Source organism: Nelumbo lutea, chromosome 5 (genome assembly GCF_056320005.1).
Source record: "Nelumbo lutea isolate HS-2025 chromosome 5, American lotus-T2T, whole genome shotgun sequence".
NCBI classification, from domain to species: domain Eukaryota; kingdom Viridiplantae; phylum Streptophyta; class Magnoliopsida; order Proteales; family Nelumbonaceae; genus Nelumbo; species Nelumbo lutea.
The window spans coordinates 49,432,320-49,443,734 of NC_142688.1; the positions used below are offsets into that span (position 1 = coordinate 49,432,320).

The 11,415-nt window shown below is 40.5% G+C and overlaps 1 protein-coding gene across 2 annotated transcripts; it reads right to left on the reverse strand.

The window, feature by feature from the left end:
- Window positions 1-8,352: 8,352 nt before the first annotated feature.
- Window positions 8,353-10,547, reverse strand: LOC148852280 (serine/threonine-protein kinase ZRK1-like). 2 transcript variants are annotated; one of them, XM_088947487.1, is made up of 2 exons: window positions 10,290-10,547; window positions 8,353-10,094 (listed from the first exon to the last, which is right to left on the reverse strand). In XM_088947487.1, exon 2 carries the CDS (start codon window positions 10,084-10,086, stop codon window positions 8,920-8,922), a length of 1,167 nt encoding a protein of 388 aa, XP_088803613.1. In that variant the 5' UTR covers window positions 10,087-10,094; window positions 10,290-10,547; the 3' UTR covers window positions 8,353-8,919. The 2 variants fall into 2 exon arrangements, with proteins under 2 accessions (XP_088803613.1, XP_088803612.1); XM_088947486.1 differs by having other exon boundaries at window positions 8,852-10,094; window positions 10,215-10,380.
- Between the last annotated feature and the right edge of the window lie 868 nt (window positions 10,548-11,415).

An 11,415-nucleotide genomic window follows, 5' to 3' on the forward strand; every position in this document is an offset into this window, starting at 1 on the left:
GAGTCGTTAGGGTGCAAAACGATATCCGACCCTATTCGGTCGAATTCGGATCGATAATAGGATCCGATCAGATATATATTATATATTTATAAGTATAAATTTATAATACATTTGTTATATTATATTTTTTATATTTTTTATATTATATTTTTATAAATTTGTTATATTATTTGTTTTTTATAAAAATATGTATATATGATGAAAATAGTTAAAAATATTTGCATTTTTTGTTTTTATTTTATTTAAATTAGTGTACACTATTTTGTTTTTCTTTTAAGAATTTATTATTTTTTAAAGAAAACCAATCGGATTGAAACCGCCTTACTAATAGGATTCAAATTTAAATCAATTCATATCAGATCCGATTGGATATTTGGATCGGGTCTGACATGAACAATGTCGAATTGAATTCGGTATATCCAGATTTGAATCCTATCCGATCTGTTTGCATTCCTAGCGAGTTGCGACAAATGTAATATTGAACCAATAAACTTGTGACAACCGGTTTCAAGCAAGCAAGCCCGAAAGGAGGATGGGTTCAGGGTCATGGGTGACCCTGCTTGAGAGCTGAGAAATGAGAATCTTGCCTCGCGAGTTAAGAGCTTGAGAATAGGGGTGCAAATTGGGCGGACTGGGTTGGGTTTTAGTCAACCCAAGTTACACCCCTAGTTGAGATTTGTAGCCTGAGCCCAGGTTGAAAACTTAAAAAGTCCAAGCTTTTGGGCCCAAGTCTAACCCATGAAAAATTGAAGGCCGGGTTGGTCCTGCCCAAGTTACACCCTTAGTTGAGATTTGTAGACCTGATAAAAGTGTCGGTCAAAAAGTGGGTTAGGGGCCTACCTAATGGCCCGGCCATAGGAAGTGGCTTAACCCAGCCCGAATAAAAAAATAATTTGGGTTGAATCAATTTTTTATTCGGGTTGAATCAGGTGGAGTCACGGGTCATCTATTTTCAAAATAGTGTTGACGTAAATGGTTGAACCATTCAAATAGTTTGAACCTGATGATTAAACTCACATTTTTTATAACAAATTGTTGACTTGATCACTTGATCAATAATCTTAATTTGGGCAGTTGAACCATTGACCTATTTGATTCATGGGTCAAGCCTAACTTAAAATATTTAGAATTAGGGAATAGCCTTGGCCGGCCCAACCCAAAACTCGACTGACCCAAATGACCTGAAAAATGCCTTGACCCCGGCGGAACTTGATTATCAGGTCTAGACTCTAGAGACTTTGAGAGCAAAGACAACTTGCTGCTCCCAAGCTTAAGTGGCAAAAAAAGCTTAATTCACTGAACCTAACTTAGGTCGAGTGAAGTGAAAGCCCACTAGTAGCCCAGCTGAGGTCTCCAACAACTGAACGAACAGGTGGACATCCAAATTCATTATGTGATGCTGGTTGATTGATTATAAGTTTTTCTGGTATTATGTCAGAACTTCCAAACCTGGTTCATTTACATAAAGTCATAACTCATATAACTGACTGGTAAGGGCTTTTGCGTTGATTGAGAAGCTTTGAAGAAGAAATGACTTTTGGGATCATGTAAATCTATTTTGGCTTTCCGGTGTTGTACTAAACATGATTTAAAAGCGTTCCGCATTTTCAACTCATGCATGCAGTGCCAGAAGCCGTTGCATAAATCTATTTCATTCGGAAGATTCCTGCTGGACCAGAGTCACGAAGACCTCCATTTTAGGTTGGTTTGTTGCTACAACTGAACCATCCAAAAGATGCTTGGAGGAAGTTGTTTTTGTTCGCAAGCCCAATTGAATAAGTTGTAAGCTCCAAGGATAAGTTATTAAATGACCGAATTGTCCTTCCATCAAGTCCATCTTAAATTTTAGGGTAAAATGCAAAAACCTCCCATGAAGTTTCTGACAATCATAAAAACCTCCCATTTAGTTTTATTTTAACAAAAAAACCTCCCCAAAATTTTTAAAGAATTTGAAAAAACCTCCCTTCCGTACGGAAAAACGTTAAACCAGTGCATCAATTTTTTTTAAAATATCCATTTTACCCTTTTGTAAGTTAATATACTTTTATTGAAATACCACCATTTAAAAATCGACCAAAAAACTCCCTTTGACATTTTTATCCTTTTCTAATCCCTGAACTCAATCGTACGAGGAATGCAACTCTTTGATCTTTCATCCAAACTCTATCGGTTCCAGAAAAAGTAGTTCTAAAAAGCCTGTCATTTTATTCCTCCTCTTTCAATGTCCCTTCACTCCATTGACTCAAGAAGAGGCAGTCGTTGACTCTTTCACCGTTGAAGTTTACTCCGGTCAAGTAAAGAAGCAACATTCGATGCTTGGGACAATGGGGTTTCCTTGAACTCCATTGACCTCCCTAACAACTTTCTTCAAGACGAGTTTTCAAATTTCATCACAAACATGTCAAGGTTACAGAAGATTAAGCTCGCATACAACCAGTTTAGGTCGAACATTCTAGAGATTGCATTACCATATGCGCTTTCCTCTATTGATCTCCACTCAAATCAACTCTATGGGCCACTATCAACGCTTTTAAACACTAACAAAATCAAATTTCTGGAGCTTGTAAACAATCAAATCACAAGTAAGATTCCAGAGTTTAGTGGAGGTTTGGGTTTGAAACTGTTGAACTTGGCAAACAACAAAATTTCAGGTCTACAACTATGCATATCGATAAGCATCATGGGGACATCCTTATTACCTTCTTCACTACAAATCAACAGAAATCCAACTCCCATCATTAAGAAGCATCCTCAAGCCCAGTACTTGATTAGTGCTAGTAACAATTTAGGGACATTAGAAACAAATCCGCATTGAATCAAAATACTACACAGACTTCCTCACAGAAACCGAGAAACAACAGATGAAGATGCGCAGAAACAAATCGCAAGGCTTAACAAATAGACATTATGATAGCCCAAAAATCTCAGACGAACAGAACAATTAAATAATAGATGAACTACTGATTGAAAAGACGAACCATAGCATCTAGTGAAAGCGCTTCCATCCTTGGCACGTTTCATAGTACTTTTCGCCACTTCGACCCTCTTTATTGCTCTTAGAGTAGACTTCGATGAAGCTCCTGCCATGTTTTGTTCAATCAAGAGACCAAGCTAGCGAGATAGAGAGAGAGAGACGGATTCAATGGTGAAAGAATCAACAGTTGCCTCTTCTTGAGTTGATGGAGTTTGAAGAGACATTGAAAGAGGAGGAAGAAAATGACAAGGATTACTCTTTTCTTGAATTGATAGAGTTTGGATGAAGGATCAAAGAGTTGCATTCCTCGTACAGTTGAGTTTTGGTGGCTTTTCAAATGGAGGTATTTCAATAAAAGTATATAAACTAACTTACAAAAGGGTAAAATGGCCATTTCAAAAAAAAATGATGCACCGGTTTAACATTTTCTGTTTGGGTTAGTGATGGAAGGGAGGTTTTTGTCAAATTCTTTAAAAGTCTAGGGGAGGTTTTTGTATTTTACCCTAAATTTTATTGAGTTATGATTTTAGATGGTTTTCTGAAAGACAAATGAAACATTTTACTTTACTGCAAGGTTCAAAGTATCAACACGTATCGGTTGGTATCGGCTAATATGTATCATTCTGGGACCCCTCCGATACGCCCCTATAGTGGGTGACTAGAATATCCGCTCAAATGTGACTCCAACTTTCTTGAATGGAAAAGGCAAGGAGTTTGTATCACGTTTAGATAGTTGATAAAGAAAATTAAATAACACTTGAAGGACATTTGTGTTTTTTTTAAATGTCACTTAATGACTGATTAACCACTATTTAACGATAGGTACTGGATTGTCACATTTTAAAAGTTTGGGTATTGAATTATCGCATTTTAAAATTGAAGTACCAAAGTGGCACTAGGCCCGAAAATCGGAAAATTTCCCTTATTTGTTGGATCCACACCGCTTCCTCCTCTTGAGTCTTGAGAGACTCCATTCAGTTTTGCCGGTTTCTCAAGGTTGTCGCTACCAACACACTCTATCCTCCACTCTGACTCTCTCAATTTGGTTTATCTCTTGGTTCCTACTAAAAATTGTGGACCCCAGTGGCATTCATTGGATCATGGTTTCCAAAACCGGATTTTCTATAAAATTGTAGACCCCAGTTAACCACTTGGTTCCTACAGAAAAATGGAGAACCGGTCAGGTGGCCGGTTCTGGTTATCCCCAAAACTGGATTTTCCATACAAACCATTGATTTTGGTCAGCAAACTGTTTTCCCAAGTGGTTAACTGTTCGAACCATTCGAACGGTTTTGACCAGTTTTTATTTTTTTTAAACTTTTTTTTTGTCATAACGGGCCAACCACCCCTGACTAGTTCAGTCTCTGGGTTGATTTTAAAAACCATGCATTGGATGGTCCACCAATTATTCAAAATAATGATATATATTATATGGTTCCAATTGTTCATCAATGTAGGTGCATGTGATCTGATGAGGGCAGATTTGGCCCTCCAATGACATCGTGACACGTGTTATCTCAGAACAACTAGGTGACACCCAGAACCACTTAGGCAATAGCTTACCCAAGATGATGGTGTCTTGACTTGGCGACCTGGCACAGGCGCTGACCTGGCGACCTGGCACAGGTGCCGACCTGGTGACCTGGCACAGGTGCCGACTTGGCAACCTGGCACTGACACCGACCTGGCGACTAGCCTTTATGCCAAACTAGCGACCTCGACCACAACTCAAGTCAGCTAGAAGCACCTTGTCTAGGGCTGACCTGCAACACCTCGTCACTAGCCGAAGTGACCTCAACGCAAGGAGTGACCTCCCTCGAGGGTGTGCCATCCTGACTGAGGTCCAGGTGGTGACCTACGAGAGGTGCTTGCCAACAAATTCAGCACGCATATCCCAACACTCCCACGATCCTTAGAAGTTGGCCCATGCATCGAACATTCCGGAGGGTGGTCAACATGCATGGCGGTTGCCTCTGGGAATCTCAAACCACTTAGACGACCTCACAGAAATCTCAGACATGGTGCGTGAATCCCACGCCAAACAATGCCTATATAAAGGCACCAACCCCAATGACATGGAGGGGGGGGGGCAAGTAAGCATATTGTATCTCTCATACTTTGTGATTTTTAGCTCGGAGTCTACTATGAGAGTACTGACTTAAGCATCGGATCGACCTTTCCGGGTTAGCCAACCCATGTCCTCTGACATTGATTCCTTGTAGGTATCTAAAGAACGACGAAGCTCAACAATCAATCCAGCTCGCCACTAGGCAGCTCGGTCCTCTGGTCAGCTCAACACTTTGGTCAGCTCGGCACCTAATAGGCAGCTCGACACCTAATAGGCAGCTCGGCACTCTAGTCAGCTCGGCACCTAATAGGCAGCTTGGCACTCTAGTCAACTCGTCACCTAATCTGCCTAGCTCGGCCCAGTCAGTTCGGCACCTAACCTGCCCAGCTCGACCCAGTTAACTCGACACCAAATCTGCCCCCAGCTTAGACCAAATGACGAGGTACTTAGCACAAAAAATAGATACATCACCAAAAATTGATTCATAAATTGGCATCGTCTGTGCGAAACACTACAAAATGCTAAGTTCTCATCCTCTGAAAGGCCAAGTCCTCTTCTTCCAGAAAGCTAAGTTCTCACGTTTTAGAAACTAAAAGATGTCACTTTCTAGTTTTCATTTTTATGAACTCAAAGACTATGCAAGAAGTTGATGGCCAACAGACTAAACAACTTTGCCGATTTTATTTCAACTCGGATAAAGCCTCATCAGTCATCTTCACGAGGTACCCTCTACAAGACAAGCTCTTCGTGGCTTCCACGGGAGTAGGCGGCCAACAGACTGCATGGATGCCCTTGCCGGTCAAGCCTTCCAAGGCTCCTGTGCGAGCTGGTAACCTAAAGTCAGTAGTGCTGCCCCCGTAGGTCGAGCTCCTAGTAGCTTCTTGTAGGAGTGGGTAACCAACGTTACTAACGAGGCTGATGCAGCGTAGCCGTAGCTCTAAGATGTCGAGCTTATAAAAGACCTCGACACCACATAGGACGTAGTCACCTCTTCGGCATGGGCAAAATCAAAGATCAAGGAGAGTGGACTACGTGTCGCTCCCAGAGCCTAAGGGCTAAAGTGCCGAATTGGCAAAGACTTCAGCACCACATAAGACCCAGTTGCCTCTTCGGCATGGGCAAAGTTAAGGGTAAGGAAAGTGGATTGTGAGTCGCTCCCAGAGCCTAAGAATTGAACCGACGCTTACGAGCTCATCAAATTATTCATTCCAAGCCAAAAGGAGCAATCTACTCCCTTCACCGAGTTACTTTCAGCTCGGGAGTAGAGGCAATTGATGAGGGTGGATTTGGCCCTCCCATGACATTGTGACACGTGGCATCTCAGAACAACTAGTTGACAGCCAGAACCACTTAGGCAACAACTTAGCTAAGATGATGGTGTCCCGAACTGGCGACCCAGCATTGACGCCGACTTGGCAACCTGGCACAGGCGCCAAACTAGCGACCTGGCATTGATGCCAACCTGGCGACCAGCCTTTATGTTGAACTAGCGACCTCGACCACAACTCAGGTCGGCTAGAAGCATCTTGTCCAGGGCTAACCTGCAGCACCTCGTCACTAGCCGAAGTGACCTCAACGCAAGGAGCAACCTCCCTCGAGGGCATGCCGGCCTGACTGAGATCTAGGTGGCGACCTACGAGACGTGCTCGCCGATAAATTCAGCACACATATCCCAACGTGCATGGCGGTTTCCTCCGGGAATCTTGAACCACATAGACGACCGCGTGGAAATCTCGGATACGATGCGTGAAGCCCACGCCAAACAATGACTATATAAAGGCACCAACCCCATTGGCATGGGGGGGGGGGCAAGTAAGCATATTGTAGCTCCCATACTTTGTGATTTTTAGTTCGTAGTCTACTATGAGAGTATTGACTTAAGCATCGGAGCGACCTCACCGGGTTAGCCACCCCGGGTCCTTTGACATTGATTCCTTGCAGGTCTCTAAAGAATGACGAAGCTCAACAATCAATCCAGCTTGCCACTAGGCAGCTCGGTACTCTGGTCAACTCGGCACCTAACCTGCCTAGCTCGACCCAATCAGCTCGTCACCTAACCTACCTAGCTCGGTCCAGTCAGTTCGGCAGCTAACCTGCCAAGCTCGACCCAATTAACTCGGCACCTAATCTGCCCCCTGCTCAGACCAAATGACGAGGTACTTTGCACAAAAAATTATACATCACCAAAAATTGATTGATCATGATCTATTACTCAAAAATAGAGATGGACTCTTACCATCTTGTGTAGCCCCACTTGGTTTTTATCAAAAAAAAAAATCGTAGGAATAGAGCTAATTGACCAAAAATAGCAGAAGCTAAATTACTTAAGCTTGGACTTGTAATGGCTATTGTTATATGATTGTCATCAACTTCCGGTCTTGGGTACCACTCCGACTTGACCCAAAAATAGAGAACAAATGAAGCATTGTTGTCTTCTTTACCTAAAACAGAGTGATGAATCGAGTTAAACCTTCCCTAGTCATTTCTTCCTATGGGGTGGAGCCCCTCTTAAACCTTTTCACCCCATTAAATCTTATAGGATCGTTACCTCCAATGAAGCGAAGACCCCACTTTTTTTTTCCTGTTAAAATCAGAGGGAAAGCAATCACTTGGTTGTAGGTTGTAGAGCTTAATGGCAGTGAAAGAAAACGTCCGTATAGTAGTGTTAGGTAGCGTTCGTGAAGGGTTAATATGATCCCTTGAACAAAGTGTAAAACAGTAAGTAATGAACATACCTAGTTGAACATAGAAACCAAGTTACTATATTAGAAAATCCTTAGTCTGCTCTCTGTTCTCTACTGATGAATGAACAGAAGCTTGAAAAGCTACTCTCTGTTCTCTATTCATGAATGGATATAAGCATGTAGAAACCTCAGCTTGCTCTTTATTATAGGTTGAACAACTATTTTCCTTTCCTTGAGACATTTTGGAGTAGCCCAAAATCCCAAGACCTAGCATTATACCAGCAGCTATGGACTATTTGTATCGGTGGCCTGAACCATTGTATATGTACAATCTCCTGATTCTACAAAGAAATCTTCCCAATTATATTTCGATCTAAAAATTAATTATTTTATAAATCAATGGGTGTCCTCTGTTCTTATAGTAATTCAGTCAACTACTGTAGTAACATGTTTTTATTCCAAGTTTGATTTTAAACATACCTGTAAAGTGATTTCTAAAAGTTAATGAACTTTGTTTCAGAAAATAATACTAAAATAAAATAAAATAAATTAAAATATTTGTTTTCTCATGAGGCATAGGGTAGCCCATGTCATAACCATAACCTCCAACCTTCGTGATAACAGGATTTTATCTCAAAGTATTTTTTTATTTTTTGATAGAAAGGAAGAGACAACGAAGGACTACACAACCTTGGTGACAACAGGATTTGAACCCAAGTCTTTATTACTACCTACTGAGCCACCATCTATTGGTAAAAATTAAAATAAATTGGATCGGAGTTCAATCCATACCCTTTGACATATATATGCACATACTAAAACACGAAACCAGCAATCCAAAGACTGAGTCCTACCGAGAGACGAAAGTTACCGCCTTTGAAAGTTTGAATTAACTTTGTAGTGTTAAAAAAATAAGAACCTTTCTTCTTCACTTCCACACTTGTTTATAATAAGAACCTTTCTTCTTCACTTGGCCACCATTGGTCGCCCAAGAGCGTTCTACTAATTAAGTTCTACCCACTTCTTGTTTCGGGAGCCCCAGTGACAGTTGGCATGGTATTTCATGAACGAGAGGAGATGGGGGAGAAGAACTGAAAATAAATAATTCAAAGCTATGTATCTCACTTCTCTAATTAATTAATTTTGAAATTAAGAGCAAAAACCCAGTACTACACCTCGTTGTGGGTATCGATTTAGAATTTTCTAATCTGCCCCAGTTGTTGTGCTACTTCCTCCATCGTTGGCCTTTCTTCTGGATTCCGTTTGGTGCATCTCAAGGACAGAGCTGCACATGCCAACATTTGGTTTCTGTTCCCCTCTTTCAAGAGACAGGACATCAAAATCAATTCATGAATTGCTTCGTTGGATATCGCATCATCATCCGGTAAACTTATCTCGATCACCCTTTTTCCATTCTTCATCTTAACAGCGAGATTATTGTTCTCTAAATAATTGTCCGAAGTAGACAGTGAATTCCTCTCTCTCAAACGTATTCTAATATTTTCTGCCGCGTTGTAAATATCAAAGATCATCGTTCCGGTCAGAATCTCTTGCAGGACAATACCAAAGCTATACACATCGCTCTTCTCCGTTAGCCTTGAAGTTAAAATAAGTTCAGGATCTACGTATCCCGGAGCACCCATCACCGCCGTTGTTGTGTGTCTCGTCGCATCATCTTCTGTTGTTAGTAGGACACTTGTTTCACCCAAGGGAATCCATATTGATGATTCGAATCCGAAAAGACTGGGAAAATATCTTTCATCCAAGAGAATATTAGAAGGTTTGATATTCGCGTGGATGATAGGCCTACCAGCTGCTGTGTGGATATAGGTTACCGCATCAGCAATCTTCGAGACAATCCTTAGCCTAGTCTCCCATGGCAGTAGCTCATGACCAGGCGTAGAAGGATCGTTGTCATCGTTGTAAATATGATCGGAGAGAAATCCAATGGAGCAGGCAAATTCGTATACGTGGATGGGGAAATTGGTGGTCTTCGAGCTGTAACCGATCAGTTCCAACACGTTCTCGTGATACAACTGGGTTAGTATGGTCACTTCGTTTATACTCGCTTCCCGATGGATTGCCGCATGGAATTTCTTGACCAAAACTGGACGGCCTTCGTGGGTTCCTCGATACAACTCATGACTACCTGTTCGACAGATTTGATAACGCCGGTCATAGTTTTTGGTCGCCCTTTCGAGCTCTTTGGCAGAGAATATGTGGATGGGATTGTACTCTGCATTATGATCAGTGATCGATTCTTCCTCCGGGTCACTTCGATGGTTCAGAAAGAATTTCTCCTCCTCTTCCTCTTCCTTCTCCACCGTTTGTATCTTTTCTCTTCCCCACAAGAGAGGCATATCCTTACCTGATTAAAAGAGAACCAGAAAAAAGTAATGGATTAAACTCTCAAACAATTTTTTTTGACGATCTAAAAAGCAGTTTTAACAGAAAACAAAAAGAATTAAAAAGCTAAAGCAAAACTTACAAGCAAACAATACTTTTGTATCTAGCAATCACTATTTCTTCCGGGATGTGTATTAGAACTCATTAAAATCGTTACCTAATGGAGATGGATAACTGCTATTAACAGGTAAACATGGTACTCGATACAGGAGAGCTATTCAGATTTTCAGCGCCCTTTCCTCTGGTTCTTAAGCTACCGCACTGATGTTTGCTCTTATATTATAGATTTTTCTTTTTTTCATCAATTCTCCCTCTGGAATACGAGTAAAGACGGCATTTTGACAAAAATAAGAGGCCTTGAAACATGTAGATTAAAAAAAATTACTAAAAATAAAAAATAACAAAGATCACCCCAATCATCAAGTACAAAGTTATGATCTACATTGTAATTCATGACCCATGACCGAACGATTGATTTGAACGTGTCAGTGGCTCAATTGCTCGGATTGCCTGCTCTTTGATCAACAGTTTTTGATGAATTATTGCCATTACTATATATCGACTCTATCCTTACCAACAGATAGTTAAATTATTTGCCATTACTACATTGTCAACTCTATCCTTACCAACAGACAGTGTCTATATTTAAAAAAAATAAAGGTGGATTAATTGGTAGGATCTCTGACTTCCTTGAGAATTTAGGTGTTGATTAGGTGTTTACGGAAGCATGAGTTATATATACATCAGAGGATTGTAAATTAAGAAATGCATACAATATAAAACATGTTACTAGTTGATTGACATCTAATGTTATTTGAGTTAAGTGGACGAGCAATAGATAAAATGTCTTGATGAGTTGGATGAGCAATAGATAATATGTGATTAGGTATTTATGAAAGCATGAGTTATATATACATCAGAGGATTGTAAATTAAGAAATGCATACAATATAAAACATGTTACTAGTTGATTGGCATCTAATATTGTTTAAGTGGACGAGCAATAGATAAAATGTCTTGATGAGTTGGATGAGCAATAGATAAAATGTTGATTAGGTCTTGATGAGTTGGACGAGTTGAATTAGATAATCTGATGACTTGTGAGTATAAAAGGTTAAAGGCTCTGAGGTGGTTTCCTGAGGAGTATTCCAATCTTCAGGTTAGTGAAGTGAAAAGAAAAATCAGGTTGAATAGACCAATCTGTATAGATGAGCTAATAGTAAAGTAGTTCGGAGAGCAAGGCAGATAGAATATCAGAGTGAGAGAGAGAGAGAAAAGAATATA

Excerpts from the sequence above, each read along its gene's own strand:
- LOC148852280 (XM_088947487.1), bottom strand. The coding sequence starts at position 10,086 with ATGCCTCTCTTGTGGGGAAGAGAAAAGATACAAACGGTGGAGAAGGAA.